Source organism: Parasteatoda tepidariorum, chromosome 3 (assembly GCF_043381705.1).
Source record: "Parasteatoda tepidariorum isolate YZ-2023 chromosome 3, CAS_Ptep_4.0, whole genome shotgun sequence".
NCBI classification, from domain to species: Eukaryota; Metazoa; Arthropoda; class Arachnida; order Araneae; family Theridiidae; genus Parasteatoda; species Parasteatoda tepidariorum.
In genome coordinates this window covers 63,722,572-63,741,240 of record NC_092206.1, presented here as the reverse complement: position 1 = coordinate 63,741,240, position 18,669 = coordinate 63,722,572, and the positions used below count along the sequence as shown (strand labels likewise).

The window sequence follows — 18,669 nt, the reverse complement described above, 5'->3', positions numbered from 1 at the left end:
AAAAAATTATTAACTGCATGCGATATTTATTTTGTCATAGAATTATTTTTATTTATTTTTTTTCGTCTCTTATTCCTTATGTCCTAGTTTAAAATTAGGTAATTTAAGAATTGACATGCAGAAGCATTAAAATTTGAGAACCTCAACGCAGAACCTAAGAAATTCATCTTACATGCGCGCATCTATAGAATCACATCACTGCATGCGATGGACCTCACACATGATTACATCAGAAATTAAGATTTCCCTTTGCTGTACCTACCTATATATCATACTTATATGAGTTATGTATAGATTAGCACTTCAGTTACAATTGCGTAATTAATAATAGTTACTCTGTATAGTTCACGGATTTTTAAAAGGAAATTTGAGCAGTAGAAAAATGAAAAATAATCCTTATTTTATATTTTGTTTGTATGATAGAATTAACTTTATATTTTGTTTATGAGTTTTCAGGTTTTACGACTCAATATTTATGCTTCGGGGAAGATGCAATTTAAATGTGCTAATTAATATCAAAACAAATACTTAATTAGTACATTAATAATAGTTTTAATTCAGTTGCAATATCTATTGCAAAAACGTAGCAATTTTACAAAATTTTTATATATAGTACACAACTTTTTTTTTTTGTAAATTCAAACTTTTAACGCTAAAAATATTAGGGGGTTGAAAAGAAATCTCTAATTTACGTTTGGAATTTTTATTCATTTCTTTAGAATTTATTAATTGCGTTAATTAAAAGAAATATATTGATATGAAATTTAACCGATTAAAGATAATTTTACGAAACGACAACAACAATAATACATGATTTTTTTACTTAATTATTTAATTGTGAGCAGTATAAATTTTTCATGTGAGTAATTTTAAAGGAAAAAAGGATTTCAAAATTTGTCAAATCGTTTCCGAGAAATGAAATAATTTTTTCTACTAAAACAGAGATTAACAGCTTTGAAAGCAAAGTAGCTCGATTAAGCATTGCCACAGTTTGGAGCTGTAGTTCATCACTTTTGACATATATATATATATATATATATTTATACATTCNATATTATTTTATTTTATATTATTTTATTTTATTATTATTTTATTTAACGTTTTTACAGACATTTATTTAGTGTGCATTTAATTATTCTCTTCAGCTGTAATATAAAATAACACAAAAAAAATTATTATGAATGCTTAACCTAGAAATTGAAATAAACAAGCAATATGATATCAAACATAAATTCAAAATTCTTTAAAAATGAAAAAAAATAAAAAAAAATAATACAATTTATAAAAATGCGAATCGTTATACTAGGTTTAAAAATGAAATTTATAAAAAGTCTTATCATGGTTTCGGGATGTATCTTTTTTTTCTCTTGTTAAATTGGAATTTATTATCGACTATTGATTTAATAATTTTTTATTTGTTTGAGTTATTGCATTTAAATAATTTGAATCATCTAACTATTCAGTGTTTAATGTAAAAAAATACTAACATAAAAATAAATTGATTATTATAATTACATTCTCAACTTAATAATTTTGTTCAAGTTCCTTATGACAGGATTTTCCCGACAGGAAAATCAAGTTTCAACCAAATGAGTCTGTTATTGTTACCACAATGACGGATTAACGCCATCTATCGTTAAAGTGCTAACGCCATCTATTGCTGTCAAAAAGAACTGTTTTTTGATAAATGACTTTAAAAACTAAGGTTAAAACGGGCAGAACTAAGCAACTAATAGCGTAAACATTTAAAAATATTTCCGATTTTTTGTGTATAAGTTTCTCTCACTGTTTTCAACATGAATATTTAATTTGAATGCGGTGTTAGTTCAATTTCAAACAAAGAAACGCTGCTTTTATTAAAACATAACTTCAAATTTTTTTAAGTCACTTTCTAGATTTAATCTTATGGATTAAATTTATAATTTAATTTAATTTCTTTGGTATTGCTTCATATACTTTAATTTTTTAAACATTGAAAATCAATTAGTTTTTTTTTTTTTTGTATCAATGTCAGTTAAATGATAAAATGTATTTTTGCAGGCTCTCTCGGAATTGAAGTTCTTGATGTGTCAGCTAATTCTGCCAGAATTAAATGGGATTCTTCTCATTCAGAGTTGCTGCCTCAAGCTGTTGTATATTATTCACCTGTTTTTCGGGGACTGTACACAGAATGGACGAAAGTTGATGTGAGTTTATAAATTTTTCGTAAATTATAGCAACAATTATAATTTATACTTTTGAAAAAATATTAAATTAATATGTAATTGATTAAATGTTTTACTTATTATGTATACTATGAAAATTTAGTTGCCTCGTTATCATTGACTATTTATTGAATAGTGGATGTCTATAAATCTCATAAAATTGTTGAAAAACATAGTACAAACTATAACAGTATATTAAAGCTGTAATACTCGCATTTCTTACAGCACAGTGGTAAATAATTAATTCAATTAAATTGTTTCAAATATTGTAAAATACTATGAAGATAATGTTATTTTACTGTCCTGTAATTAAAATTTATTGCAGTTTAGTTTACGGCTCATTAGTTGATTTTGATTTATTAAGCACTGTTAATTCCCAATTGGTTATAATGTTAGTTTATGGTACTTATAACTGGATTATGTCATGGAAGTAAAGATAATTGAAACTATATTTAGAAACTTCAAATTTATATTTTTAAGAAATAAAATAAACAAATATATATATCTAATATTCTAATAAACTTTTGATGTCATTTTAAGACTAAAAATGTGCAACGGGTAATTAAGATGGGCAACTTAAACAAAATTCACAGTTGCTTGAATAATGGGATTTATTATCAATGGTTAATATTTATTATAAAGAAATAATTTGTTTTTCTGTATGGAATTATTATTTATGTAATTTGGAAATGTATTAATAAATATTGTAAAGCATAAATTTATAAAATTCTGATATTTTGTGTAAAACTATATTAAATTATTATACTTGTGTATGGCTTAATTATATTTGAATTATTCTTATTAATCAGCCAGTACTTAAAACTTCATTCAATTCAAATTTTAAAATTTTAAAGAGCAAATGTAGCTTTTTAATAGAAATTTACTATTACAGCAGTTATGCAAAAGCATAATTTTTGAATTCTTAAATACTCAGAAGATTGTTGGAAGCTCAAAAACCAATCTAAGGAAATCAATTTAAGAAATATGAATTATTATGCATTCCATTAATTGATAAAATATAAAAACTTAAAATTGTAAAANTATATGGCTTAATTATATTCGTATTATTCTTATTTATCAGCCAGTACTTAAAACTTCATTCAATTCAAATTTTAAAGAGCAAATGTAGCTTTTTAATAGAAACTCACAATTACAGCAGTTATGCAAAAGCATAATTTTTGAATTCTTAAATACTCAGAAGATTGTTGGAAGCTCAAAAACCAATCTAAGGAAATCAATTTAAGAAATATGAATTATTATGCATTCCATTAATTGATAAAATATAAAAACTTAAAATTGTAAAAGTTATCAAAGGCCCCTTAGCAAAATTATGAATAATAAAATGCTTGATTTTAGTTTAAGAATTCCAATAATGTAAAAATATAATTTATGTAGTTTTTTAATCTAATTTTGTAATATTGAATTAAATTGTATGAGCTTTTACTTTATAAATATAGCTTTTGTGAATCATTTCCTTGTATTGAAAATGAAATCAAACAATCCTATGACCAGGGGTCTGTCCAGGTTTTTCTGAGAGGTACCTATTTTGTGAAAATTTAGACATAATTTGTGAAAAATTAAAAATTATATTTAAAAATCCAACACAAAAATATGGCAAGAATATGGATTTATCATTTCTTAAGGAATACAAAAATAGCATTTTAAGAAAAAATATTTTGTGAAACTACCGTTTTTCCTAAAGTTGAATTTGTGAAGGTACCGCTAAACGGTAGTAAATTCGGTGTGGACTGACCCCTGATGACGAAAACAAAACATTCAGAAATGATTATTATTGTATCTTAAGGATATTTTTAGTAATTAAATAAGTCGAGTTTAATAATATTAATTGGGCTAAACTTTTTATAAATATATTATTTATTTATTTTTCAATTATGTAAGAATAATTTTCTTTCTTCCTCATATTATCAAGTTGTGTCAAGAAAATACTTGATCTAGATTTTTTTTCCTTAGGGTGTTAAGCCAATTTTTAAATTGGAAAATCTTCTACCTGGAAAAGTTTATTATGTTAAAGTTGAAGAAGATGGTAAACAAGAAATATCCACTTTCAAGACTAAAGGTAGGTAGTTTTCAAAAAACCAATTTCTCTCATGTTATTTAATTAGAAGGTTAAAAGTTTTTACAATTTTACTCATAATAGTGTTTCAGAGACTTAAATTCTTTAGTAGGGCCTTATAGATTTTAAAATCAATAAATGTTTGTGCTATAATTCGAATAAAGTGTTGTCATTTTTGTCGACAAAACTGTTTCTTTTATTTTAACGGAAGCGCAATACCCCTTAAAACCATACAATTGAAAATATAATGGTTGTAGTTTGAATTTTTCTTGAACCTTCAAAAAAATAGTGATTAAGTCCAAATAGTCATTAGACTAAACCAGTGTTTCCCAAGCTTATGGCTTTTATGTACCCTTTCTAAATTTCTCGTAACGCTGTGTGCCACTAATAAAAAATGAATGTATCTTTTACTCTAAAAAAATTACACAAAAGTTAAAAATCACAACTGGCTGTTGACACCACTAATTATTAACTGTTTACTCTTTTAAAAATGGCCAATAGAAAAATACATAATCGTAAATTTTCATGACTAGCTTTGTTTTTAAATAAAAGTTTTTGAAATTTCCGTTTGTTGCGAGATATTTCGCATAAGAACGCGTAACCCTGCCAAACTTTTCCCATACCCCTGGGGGTAAGCATACCATACTTAGGGAAGCACAGCTCTAAGCCTTAGGTACTAACCCAACTACATATATATATATTTTCTAATTTCGTTTTTGATACAAAGACTCACTTATTATTTATCTATTATTATTCTCATTGTTATTGTTTTACTGTATCTGTATGAGAAAAATTGCATTAGCTACAAAATTAATTATATATATAAATTTTTTTCTTTCATTTAGAAAATGTCTTGGGAAACATGCCTAAAGTTTTGGTCAAACAGAAAAGTCAAACTACTTTGACTGTTGTATGGGATGATTTTCGTTTACCTAGTTATCATTCTGAATACGTACTTGAATATAAACCTGCTGATGAAAGTAATCAAAGCTGGACTAAAGTGAAGGTACAGTTTATTTCTGTTTTGCATGTGTTAAAATTTTTCTATAAGAGAACATTAATGTTTATAAAATTAATTTGTGAAATTTATTTTTACATAATATTAACAATATTTCAAAATTTTTGATTTTATTACATTTAAGTATGTTATATGTATAATACTTCAGTTTGATAGAATATTGATCTTTGTGCATGAATATTAATTTATGTTGTTTTATAGACTGGAACTCAGACAATTGTGACTGTTACACATTTAGAACCCAATACACCATACAATGTGAAAGTAGCTGTTTGGGAAGATGATAAAATGGAACTACCCTCAGAAGTCATTACTGCATATACAGCTGGTAAAGTCATCATAACCATACAATTATTATGCTAAAAATAATTTGATTTAAAAAGAAATATATAAACTTCTCTTTTAATATTTTTTTGTAAAGGTTTTTTTCCACTTCCTAAAATCAACTTTACTTTATTTACTTCAACTGATAAAGTATTTAAAATCTAAAAAATGAAGAAAAAAGAATTATTTGAAATTATCATTATAAGTTCAATACAAAATAATAATTAAGAATGAAAGTTTTTTGGGGGGAAAACATTATTGTTTCAGTGGTCTTTCACACTGCTGGTAGGGAGCTAGAATTCGTACGTTCAGTCTTGACAGCCCATTAAATAGCCAGTATGTATATAGCAGATTGCACTTTAAATCTCTTGTTGTTCAAAGTCATCTCATTAATTGTAGCAAAAAATATGGAGAGAGGGGGTACCAGATCAGGTTCTATCCATGTTTGATCTAGTTAAAAAATATACAGAATTCCTACCATGGCAGTTTAAAGATATAGCTCTAAAAAACTGGGCAATGTGCTTGGTCATGGTTGGTTGTTGTGTGTAACCCACATAAAAATAAAGAGCAGATTTTGTAAGAAAAATTTCAAAACTTAAATTGGTAAAGATTTTGATTAGTGTTTATAAATTATTCCCTAGAGTTTCAAATTTCCACTCATCAGCTTACCATTACCGATCAAATATTTAAGAATCGAATAAGTTTCATCTTTTAAAAGAATTCAATTTAAAACTATGTCTTGTATCCAAATTTTTTATGTATGTAAAATAATGGGGAGCCTAAATTTTAGTCCTGTAGCTTCTTTAGAACTGAAATTAAAAATGTATGTTCACGGTTTGATATAGAATTAGTTTTTCTTCTCTGCCTCTTTTGATTATTTTCAATGTTATGCTTATTAAAAAATAAATAGGACAAAAGTTTTATGAGGTGTTAAAAAGAAATAAATGTTGAAAAAAATGAGTCACACTTTTTTTTAATGTTTTAATTAATATCTATTATGTTTATTCATCAACTAAATTTTCTAGTCAACTGTATAAAGTGTTACTTCAATATTTTTTTGCAATGTACTATAAATTATATCACAAAATAATGATAATTTTTTTTTTATAATTTAGATGGTTGTGTAGTAGATAATAAAATATACAATGTTGGAGAAGAATATTTTATTGAATGTGATTCTAGATGTACTTGTGATGGAAATAACAAAACAACCTGTTCTCCTCGATGTAATTCACCTTATGTAAAACTAGGCTCTAACAATGCAGATCCATTATGTTATGAAAAACCACTATCTTCTGATCCATGCTGTGTAACTATAAGATGCTCAAATAGCAAATACTCCATAGAGACTGAAGGTTGGTAATTTTTATCTTTAATTAAATTTTACGTTTCTATATGTTTAGGAAAACGGTCATTTTGCAAAATGTAAGAAATAAATATTTACTACAGGACATAAAAATGCTCTCGATTAATATTAACAGTACATAATAAAAGAACAAATATAAAACATACAGAAGAATTCAATGCTTGTTCGAAGTCAATGCAATTTTTTTTCCTCATTGCAATTAAGAATTTGAAACTGATTGCAATGCTTCAATAACTAGAAGAAAACTGAAGAACTCTGTAAAAGAAATTTTCATTTTTAATTAATTAAAATCAGTAAAATAATGTTTAAAAAATTTTATGAATTTAAATATAACAATATCTATTTATTTAATTTGAATACATTTAAATTTGATGTTTGATAATTATGTGTTGGATTTATATTTTTTTCTTATTTTATACTTAATTTAAGCAATTAAAAGAGAATTAACAATTTTAGTACACGAGGAATAACTGTTGTGATTTGTTAGGCAATAACTTATGATCTAAGGCAAACAACGTTAAAGAGCACAAAATTATTAAAGAGCACAAAAATATGTATTTTATAATATTTTTGTGCTCTTTAACATTGTTTGCCTTAGTTTGTATTTTAGCACAGAGATTGCCCACCTGTGTATTTAATAACTTATGATGTAAGTAAAGAAAAGTGTTGAAAACAGATGAGCTGATTTTAAGTGTTGATAACCAATGAATATGAAACATTTAATAACTTTATTGTTGCAATGTTCAATTTTTTTAAGTATTAACTTATTTTTGATTGCTTTCATGCATGTTTTTTTTATCTATTTATTTAAGTGTCTTAAAGGCCAATGAACGTATAATTCATACTAATTAAGTATTCACATGTTCCCTATCATGTTATTTAAATTTTAAACTTGATTATTTATTTGTTAGGTGTTAAAAATAAGACAGGAGACTGTCCTGAAATATTAGAAGGACCTGAAGCTGAAGAAAAGTCATGTTTATCTGACTGTGATCATGATGGTGACTGCGATGGTAATTTGAAATGTTGTCCAAGCTCTTGTGGTGGGGCTGTATGTGTACAGCCATTGATGGCTGAAGGTAGATTTATTCATTGTTTCATGCAACTTTTTGTTTTTAAAAGTTTAATAAGATTGATAATTTTTTGAAAAGACTGCAATAATGAATTTACACTATGTAATAAGTTGTTATTGTTGGATGTTATTTTTTTTTAAAAAGTTTTTATGTGCTTGTTTTTTTATTTATTTTTTTAAGTCTTCCCATTTCAAAAAAGGTTAAAATGTTTTTTTTTATGTATAAAAGAGTATATTGTTAGAATTTATATGCATTAAAATTTATATATGTTACCGTTAAAGTATATAATGCCTTTATTTTATAGATTACCTAGTTATTCTATGAAATAACTAGGCATTCTATAAATTAACTAATGAGAGACAGTTAAAGTGTAAAATAAACAATTTATCTAAAATAAAATAACTAGGTATTCTATAAATAAACTAATGATAGACAATTAAAATGGAAAAGAAGCAATTTATCTAATTTATGCAGCGTATAAATGGTATTTATGGAAACGTACCAAGAAATCATTTGTTACAACAAGGATTACTAAAATGACACTTGGAATTACAAAGAACATTATTTCTAAAACAAAAACATTTTTTGTTGACACACTGGGTTTTACACGAACATTTTTTAAATCCCTGACCAGTACCTAAACTTTGAGCTGTAGCATATAGATTATTTTACACTTTAACGGACAGCAGATCGTTATTCTATGAAATAACTAGTTAAACCATGAAATACAAGAGAGTTTTACACTTGAACGGGCACGATCAGTTATTTCATGGAATAACTAGGTATTCTATAAAATAACGGATTTCATACTTTAACGGTAACATATACATTAAAGAAAGAATATTTTTTGTAAATTACTGTTTGCAATAAAATTAAGGTTTTGTATTTTTCTTTATTTTTTTTTTCTAAAATTTTGAGTTTTAAAACTGTTTTTTTTGTTTTAGAATTGTTATAAATAATGAAACTAAAATATATTCTCAGAATCTTTTATTTTCATAATGGAAATATGAAAATATAAAATTTTAGAATCACTAATAAACTAACTGAAAGTGTAAATTCAAAAAAGATATTTCTCTAGGAAAAATATATTTTATTTCAAACTGGTCTTATTTGATAAATTTTGATTTGTTTATGTGTAGTTTTAATTTGCCAATTTAATATTCTTTAATGATAAAGTACTTTTTGTGAGAAATATTAATAAGCTTTTACAGTTGCCTTGTCATGTGTAAAAAGTGTTATTATAATATGAAAAATATTGCAGATATATGTGAACATATTTACTGTGGACAGAATGCAAAATGTGTGTCTGAAAAAATGTCTTGTGAATGTGCTGATGGATATACAGGAAATCCTCATGATTTCATGATAGGTTGTTATTTAGGTGAGCATAGTTATTTTCATTCTGAAAATATTAGGTGAATAATATTTCATTTTCTCTTGTTTTATTACTATATGCTTGTAATTTTTCTTTTGTTTTTAATTGATAGTCTTTTGGATAAGTAGGTGCATTATGAGTGGGCAATATTTTAGCAATATCTTTGTTGCCAATTCTATTATGCAGAATTTAAGTATGCATGAATTATCTAATTGTATGCCAAAATTTTGTTCAACAAGCCCTCTATATAACAAGTTTTATTTCCTGTACTTCAATATTTATTGCATATGCATTTCAATAATTATTGCTCTTTTTTTAATTTTTTAGTACTCTTCTAATCTTTATTAATCTTCTTTTCCAGCATTGTATTTTCAATTTCTGTTTTTAAAAATTTTTAATTTTTCTTATTCATCTAATCTTCATTAATCTACTCTTCCAGTATTGCATTTTCAATCTTTGTTTTTAAAATTTTTTATTTGCTTTTAGTTTTAAATTATTAATACCGCACTACATTACACCTTATTCATTTCACTAAACATCTGATTTTTTGGCTTTTTCACAAACAGCATGCAAAATATGGCCGGTTAAGGCAATTTTCACATTGCTTTTTCTTGTAAAATTGCTACAATTCATTTTGGTATCAAACATTGGATTTAAAAATATATTGTAGTAATATCTATTTTGCATATGTTCTGGAACAAAAATTTTAATCACTGTTGATCGGTTGAACATGTGCACCAGATATTGCTTGACAAAACTATGATGTCTAATTTAATTTAACCAGAAATTTATTCGATCCATAATTTTGGGGAAACTAACCAATAAAATGTGCCAAGGGTGTGAGATTGAATAATCACTTTTAAGGAGACGTACTTAGATTATTAAAAAATTTAAGGGAGCATGCTGTTGTGTAAACTAGATCATATTATGAAATAGGTTTCTTCTCTTGAATAAATTATTATATCATGCAAGAATTTATTTGTGTTTTTTTGATAAACAAAAATGTGTGTAATAAAATTAATTAACGGTACTGTAGTTGTATACTTGTTTATGGTAATCAGAGCTAAACTTTGGACAGCATACATCTATATCTAAGTTTGCTGAATGACTAAATTTGATACATGAACTATCTATATCATAGTTGACATTTTGAGTCTACTATTTTTTAAATATCAATCTGTACTGTTTAATCATTAATAATCATTATTAACTAAAACTTTTGCCTCTTTTTAATAGCTAACTCAACAGATACTGTTTTGAATGGCACACAGTCAAGTAGGTCAGGATTTCATTTAAATTTGGATGATAAAGATGCCTCTGAAGAAAATTATACCAATAAAACTATTATTTCTGAAGAAAAATCTGATGAATCAGAATCAAAAAATGAGTTAGAAACTGATAACCATGAACCCAAAATGCCAGTTGCAACTGAACCTCCTTTTCAACTTGATCTTACTTCTAACAGTAATCACAGTATGGATTCTTTAAATATTTCTGCTAATTCAGATGTCATGTCTAATAATTCTGCTGAAACAATTATCAATGAAGAAGAAAATTTCCATTTTAAGAAACCACAAGACGTAGATTCAAGAAGTATGGTTCCAACTGAGATGAAGTCGGAGGAAAATTCAAATACAGAGCCTGAGGGTATTTTATTTTCCATAAAATCTATAATATTACTTATTTTTAAGGCGCTATACAATGGGGAAAAAACTTTCATAGCAAATTTTTTCTCACCTCTGCTGGTATTTCAAGGTATGAAAGAGATTGAGTTCAGGTATAGAATAAACCATGAAATTTTTTTTAAAAAAATTAAAATTAAATTTCCAAATGTAAAAAATTGCAATAGAATTACTCAGGATAGTGCAGTAGTGAATTAATCTAGTCATGAATTTTTTGCACTTTGGTACTCTGAATTTTCAGTATTAAATATTTCAAATTTTATTCCTGGTTTACCTGAACTCACTATTTCTATTCTTTAAATTTTAAAATATCAATGATCATGAAGTAAAATTTGCCATTAATGGTATTTTCCATGGTATTGTGTCATCTTACTGTGAAAATTGTCTTATTTTGGTGTCTATCTGGTATTAAGAAACCAGTAAGGCTATTGAAAGGATATTATTAAACTTTATGCCATTTTTCAAGTAATGTTAGTCTTTATATTATTGTAAAGATATTTTATTTCAAAAAAATCAATTTCTATTTTATATTTAAAATGAACTATTTTTTAATTGTTTTGTAACATGTGAATTTCATGGTGCATGAACACATGTTAACACATTTGACATTAGAATCAAAACTCAACGTTAAATTTATTTAAAAAATGTCAATTCTAGGAATTAAATATATATTTAAATAATATTTAAAATATGAAGCATAGGTACTATAATATAAAATAACTATTTGATATTTTTTTAACTGTTAAAATATTTAAAAGTTTTATTGAAAAATTAATAATATTTTACTTTTTATAAAAATATGTGCACAAAGGCACATATCTGGCACCTAGTCTAAAGCATATCAAAAAGCTAAATTAATCATTTTACTCAATTACAGAAAAATGTGATATAATAAACTTGGATGGTTAATAAGATTCTTAGAAAATGTCCTTACAAGTGCAGAAGCTTATTTGTTACTTTAAAGTCTTTGTTGTGCTGATTGAGAATGTGTTTTTTTAATTTTGATTCTTTGTTAACTTTTGATTTTGAAACTATTATTTTGAGATTTTATTATATAGTAAAAAACTTTTTTTCAGGTACGCAAATGCTCTTCGATGGTTGTGAATATAATAATATCACTTATGACAGAGGAGTTAAGTTTGAAGATGGATGTGAAGCTTATTGCACATGTGAAGGAAGAGGACATGTATCATGTGTGCCTAGATGCACTGTTCTTTCTGCGGGTGGTCCTACATGCAAAGAAGTTCAAGATCCGGATGATCCTTGTTGTAAAATTATGCTCTGCAGCTTTCCTGGAAGTACTGAAAAAGAACAAGTTGAAAGTAAATATTTTCTTCCTTTATTTTTTCAATTATTGATTTCAATTTTAATAAAATTTATAGCTTATATATTTTATTATAATTTTCAAAAATGTTCATTTTGGAATTTTATTGTACTTGAAAAATAATTTACGTTTTACTTTTGATTATTGTTTTTTATGAGTTATTAATATTCTACGTTTTAGCTTTTTTTCCTAACGATTGATTTTTACCTTCACTATTTAAAAAGTTTTCCAAAGAATTATACTTTATTGCTGTATGTTTATGAATTATTACTTTCTTCCCAAATGTTTACTAAGTTCAAAATGCCCAAATTAGTCTGACATGTTAAAATCTTTGGAAGGATTTTTCAGTTGTTCTTATTATTCTAATTCAAGCTGATAATTTTTTTAAACATTCCAGTAATACATTAAATGAATGAAATTTATTTTTAAAATCTATTTTGATTTTAGACATATTTTCTTGTAATAAATACTTTTCATAGTAAAATTTTTTTCATTTCTTCAGGAAATTTCTATAAAATTACACCAAATGTATTGTTTGAAGTATTAACAGCAAAATTAAGATTATTTATGTATGTTCAATTCTAGGTTTACCTCTGAAAATTTTGTCTGCATTAGCCCAAAATGGTACAGCTGTTCGTGTACGTTTAGCTCTGTCAATATCTCAACTTCCTTCAATGGCTGGAAGAGATTCATTAGAAGTGTGGTATCGAGAATCATCTGACAGTGAGAATGATCTTTCGCAGTGGAATAAGAAACACTTAACACAAAAGGATTTGACTGAAGTTCAGCAAGGGGTCTTTGAATTTGATATTCATGATTTAATACCTCAAACAGATTATTACATCAAAGTTGGAAAAGAGAATCAAGGGACACCCAACCTCAATATGGCTGAATTCAGCAATACTGTTAATGTAAAGACCTTCGCTGCTGGTATGTTCTTGTTTAAAAAGTTGTAAATATGTTAAAAAAATTTGTTATTTTTGAATCTTATATGTGCAAATGTAACGGTTTAAGTTTGGATTGTGTTCAGTTAAAGTTAGGGATAGAAACATTTAAAATTTTAGTCTTAAGAAAATTTAGTCTCTTGTCCACAAGGCCAGTAATTAAAAGATATAACTATTCAGTACACTATGTTCACTGATTTATTTACATGTATTTATTAGAATTTTTTTAAAAAAAAAAACGATAATTACCAAATAGAAGCTATTACATTGAAAGGTGCCAACCTGCCTGTAAGGTAGTCAGAGAGCTGACCTCATGTCATAATAGTCCCAGGTTCAAATCCCAGTCAAAAACAGGGATGTTCTTCTTTCTTCTGTGTTCCATCTGTCCTTCATGTTGTAGAGGTCACATTGGTACACCTTATATTTTGCCCTTTGAATGAGTGGTCATCACATCTGCCTTGATATCCGAAAGACAAATGTCAATATATGGGTGGAAAGCCCACCCATATATTGTAATTTGTGAAAAAAAAAGTTTATGGAGGAAAAAAATGAGGAAATATGCTATTTTGTGACCAAAACTCAGATTAAAGCACACAAATATTACAGCATACCATCCATTTGCATCCATTGTTAGTTAAATGTGAGCAGTGATTATTTATTATATGGTGGTCCAAGTCAAGATTTAGTGATCCGAGACCAGAGAACCAATATTAATTCAAACGTTAATTAAAATTTTACAGTTTTAACTAAATTTAAATAAAGTGCTGTGTGTTAAATAAAGTGCTAGTGCTGTGCAAAGTTAGGTGCAAACAGCCTTTGTTTTTAANGTAACGAAACTGCAGATTTCTTGGCCAAAAAAGCCGCCAAGATTCTACAAATATCCCTTAAGCCAGTTCCTTCCCACACCGCGAAAAGGCTAATAAAAATCTCTCTGCGAGCAACATTTGAAGCAAAACTCCAAGAAGCAAATGAAAATAAGGACTGGTTGGAAGGAATTAAAGATATTCCGTCATGGCCAAGAGAAAAATCTGTGGCCCTTTTTCGCCTCGCCACTGGCCATGACTGTTTATCAAAACACCTGTATAAAATTAAAATCTTTTCAAGCCCCCTTTGTCCATTATGTAACCAACAAGAAGAAATGGACGCTAACCATTTAAGACATTGCCCTGCACTTCCTCCCGGGCCCTTGTGGGAACGATATTGGCGGGCGAGATGCATTATTTCAGACCTATAGACTCCTTATTTTTGTAGCTCTTGTTTCCGTTTTTTGTTCTTTCTTTATATTGTTCTTGGCTACAAATTTGTCTTTCATGTCTGCCATTGGAAATAAAAAATATGACACAAAGCACAATAAGTAAAAGTAAAGTGAATTTATTTTTAACAATCCTTCTTCATAATACTTTAAAAAGTTTACTATCATTTTGGCCGGATTTTCATATGATACTCAGCTAATCAAAGAGTGCCAAATTGTTGTTTTTTTTTTTTTTTGCTAAATAGTTACTGTCGAGTCATTTTTCATTTTAATTCTCAGGTTTAGTAATACATATTTCTATATAAATTTATTATATATTTTAATTGCTTAGTTGAATGGATGATAGAATGCAAATTTTAACTGATACTTATTACTTCTTTTCCACAGCTGTAAAAACAGTTTTCCAAGGCTGCTTTCATCACAACCAATCCTATGCTTTGGGTGAAGTGTTTTATCAAGGTTGTGAGCACAAATGCATTTGCCGAGAAAAGGGTTTTATTGAGTGTCAAGATCGATGCGAAATTTACATCGACACAGTTGGCTATGAAGGATGTGATTGGGTACCTTCAGAAGAAGATTCATGCTGTATGATTCCAATGTGCAATCGCCGTAAAATTCCTCTAATGCCTGATGGACGAGTACCCTTTACAAGTAAGAAAAAAATTATTTTGTGTATAATATCTGTCATAGTTACAGTTTATTGAAATATATTTGCATGTTGAGAAATATGGTAGTAAAAATCTAAATTTTTAATCATCTAATAGGGATTTTCATAGATTAGAATTCTAAGCAATTGTATTGTTCAATTATTTTGTTTTACTGTTTTTTTTTAACATTTATGCTGTACATTTTGATTTGATTGTTAAAAGTGTTCTAGAACCTAACTAGTGTGTTAAAAGTGTAAGCACACTAAGATTCATAATTAGTGATAATCTGAAAATAACAAAAACTGTATGCTTGCATTTGCAACATACTCTATTAAGATAGGAGATCGAATTGATTTAATTTACATATCACACTCACCAACCTCTCAATCATGTGCAGAATTTTTTAACTCTGCTACTGATGGGAATAGTACATAAGAATGGATAAGGAATCACCACATTTATCAATTTTTATATCAATATTACTTAAAAAAAGGATATGTTTATTTAGAAAATGAGCAGCTGGTAAGTCTTTGAATAACTTTATTAAATTTCGGAAGTCTAATTGCCACAAAAGAACAATATGAATTAATAATAATTATCATTATGAAAGAAAAAAGAGTTTTGGCAGTAATAAATTTAATTAGGAACGTGTAGACATATAGATGATAACATTATCTGACAAGCAGAATACTTGAGAAGAACAAAAACAATGCAATTTTACAAGTTTCTACTTCCATGACTCTTCAGTCCTGAATGTTGTGGGAATACTTTGCTTTTTTATCAAGCAAATTAAAGTGCATGAGAAAATATCAACAAAAGAGATTTTACAAAGCAAGATAGGACAATCGTTTATTTCAATTTATAAATGAATATTAACTATATTTTAAAAAAAATTCTCATTTATTTATCTAATAAATTTTAAAAAAATCTCTCTCATAATATGTCTGGTGATTAATTCTTTTATTTAAAATTTTTTATTGTAACTTTTCACAATATAATCAGAAAAAATTTATTCCAAAAATAACTATAATAAATATTGTGTATTTATTTTTATTCTGTGCAATATTTAATTATCTTAGTATTTTCTATGTTTATCTATCTTGGAATCATGAAATATCTATTTGTAGGCGCAGCTGAAAACTTGTGCATTGTTGACAACACTGAAGTGTACAGAGTAGGAGATATTTGGGAATTAGAAGATGGCTGCAAAACTAAAATTTGTCGATGTACCCTTCTCGGGAATGGTAATACAAGTATTCAGTGCCAAAGTCAATGTCCACCTCTCGCTCCAAATGCTCACATACCCACAGCACGTTGTCCTCATCCAGTGCTCATTAAACCAGATGGGCCATGCAATTGTCCATATGTTGTCTGCAATGATGCTCCCAGGCGTAAGTTGTTTATACTTAAGCATTTTGTTTGAGGCGTGCAGTCTTTTTTCACTCTATTAAGGTATTTTCAAGGATGTGATTTAGTAGACCATACAATTGCTTCAATTCACCTTAACTGCTCCAAGATAGATGATTTTTCCTCTAAATTGTTTCAAATCTATAGCATTTCACCATAGATTCCACCAAACTTTTGCAAATTGCCTTTTTTGAAAATTTAGTAATACCTGCTCCTTTGAAGATTTAGTAAATTCGAGTTAAACTGTATCATTGATACATTTTTTTGCGTCATTAAGGAAAATTTATTTCTATAGAAATTTTATTGAATAAAGCAAAACTGCTAATATACATCATTATAAAATATAAAGTGTAATATATTCATGTTTTTTCTCACATTTATTTATCTGTACAAGTATTTTTGTAAATAATACGGAAATATATATAACATTGCTGAAGAATTGAATAATGAATGTGTTCTATTTGAGAATTCTAATACATCCTCATTTATTCTAATACATCCTCATTTAATAAGAACTGGTAACAAAAATGTAGCATATGAGTATAAATATTCACTTTTTGTTAAAGCAAACATTAATTTTTTTTCAAAAGAAATAAAATTTTCATGAATGTAAAAGTTGTTTTGCTAACTGTTCATTGCATTTGGTTACAACTTTATCAATAATTTATGCAATTATTTTTCCTTTTAAGGTGCAAACTTTCTTCTATAAGGCTTTTTATTTTGAAGATTTGAATCACAGGTTTATAGTTATTAAAAATATTTGTGAAATTTAAACTATTTTGTAGTAAACTTAGTTTCAAGATATTTTTTTAAAATTAATATGTAAATATGGGTGATTTATTTATTGTTTATTTATTTATTCTTCAAATCGGTATGGTTTTTCATTTAATATAAGAAATATAACTTGTAAATATGTGTTAAATTTAACCGTTATACTAATTTGCCAAATTTGTACAAAAAAAATTTCTTTGTCAAGCATATTTTTTCGTTGTATAATATGGAAGAGAAATTGATTTAGTGTGCAGATAAACTACGAGCTTTTACCTCATGCTAAACTTGCAGGAGAACTGTTATTCTGATTGTAATAATACCTTTTAAAAATAAATTGTAATGTTTTATAATTTGAGAATGCACCTCACACTTTTATCTTTCTTTCAGGTATTCAACCACCTCGCCCACAGTGTGAGTTTAAGGGTCAGCGATATGATATGGGTCAAGAGTTCCATGATGGATGCATTGCCCTTTGTCACTGTGGACAAGATTTGAGAGTGAATTGTGCTGCTATAGAATGCCCTTATCATTTCTCTGCTGATATTACTAACTGTTTAGAGTGGGACATTGATCCTCATTTTTTCCCTACACCCCCTCATTGCTGTGCTCCGGCTAAATGCAAAAATGGTATGTAAGGGTATCTATTTTATAGATTTAGATTTTTGACTTATTATAAAATCCCTCATGTATTTCATTTAAAATTAAGTAGTGGAATATGGCGCACAAGTTTTTTATTGTTGTACCATTTTAATGCCGTCACTGTGCTTGTATGTTTTATTTTGTTATAAATATATGAAATAATTATTAAAAAGTACATTATTTTCTAAGAAACAATGACTTTACTTTCTGCTGAATTACTTATTTCACCTTATCCAGAGACAAAAAATTTATTTATTTCATCATTATCAAAATTTAGCTGATTAAATAAGAGCAATCAAACTTTAACTTTTGAATTAGAAAATAAAAGTGCAAAATGTAATGTTAGTAGAACTCATGTTAAAATACTTTTGCTTTAAATACAACATAGTTGGTTGAAATACCAACATTAAGGTCATATCAGTAATTAAAATGAATATACAGTCAAGTTCTATAGTGAACCTTCAAGGGACCTAAATTTTGGTTCACTATAAGCGGGAGTTCACTATATCCGTTACGCAGGCAATTTAACTAATGGTTCCCAAACTCCTCTCTTTTATTACACATTAATT

General features: G+C 27.0%; 1 protein-coding gene across 2 annotated transcripts in view; it reads left to right on the top strand.

Annotated features, from left to right (window-relative positions):
• LOC107448079 (uncharacterized) overlaps positions 1–18,669 on the top strand; it is a 90,214-nt gene that overhangs the window by 58,006 nt on the left and 13,539 nt on the right. For both annotated transcript variants that reach the window (XM_043039404.2, XM_043039405.2), the window contains exons 2-14: positions 2,041–2,186; positions 4,176–4,281; positions 5,124–5,284; positions 5,498–5,624; positions 6,736–6,975; positions 7,898–8,065; positions 9,321–9,440; positions 10,671–11,081; positions 12,193–12,438; positions 13,026–13,370; positions 15,024–15,287; positions 16,411–16,674; positions 17,849–18,088. In XM_043039404.2, coding sequence (XP_042895338.1) covers positions 2,041–2,186; positions 4,176–4,281; positions 5,124–5,284; positions 5,498–5,624; positions 6,736–6,975; positions 7,898–8,065; positions 9,321–9,440; positions 10,671–11,081; positions 12,193–12,438; positions 13,026–13,370; positions 15,024–15,287; positions 16,411–16,674; positions 17,849–18,088 — 2,838 coding nt within the window. The remainder of the gene's footprint in view (positions 1–2,040; positions 2,187–4,175; positions 4,282–5,123; positions 5,285–5,497; positions 5,625–6,735; positions 6,976–7,897; positions 8,066–9,320; positions 9,441–10,670; positions 11,082–12,192; positions 12,439–13,025; positions 13,371–15,023; positions 15,288–16,410; positions 16,675–17,848; positions 18,089–18,669) is intronic.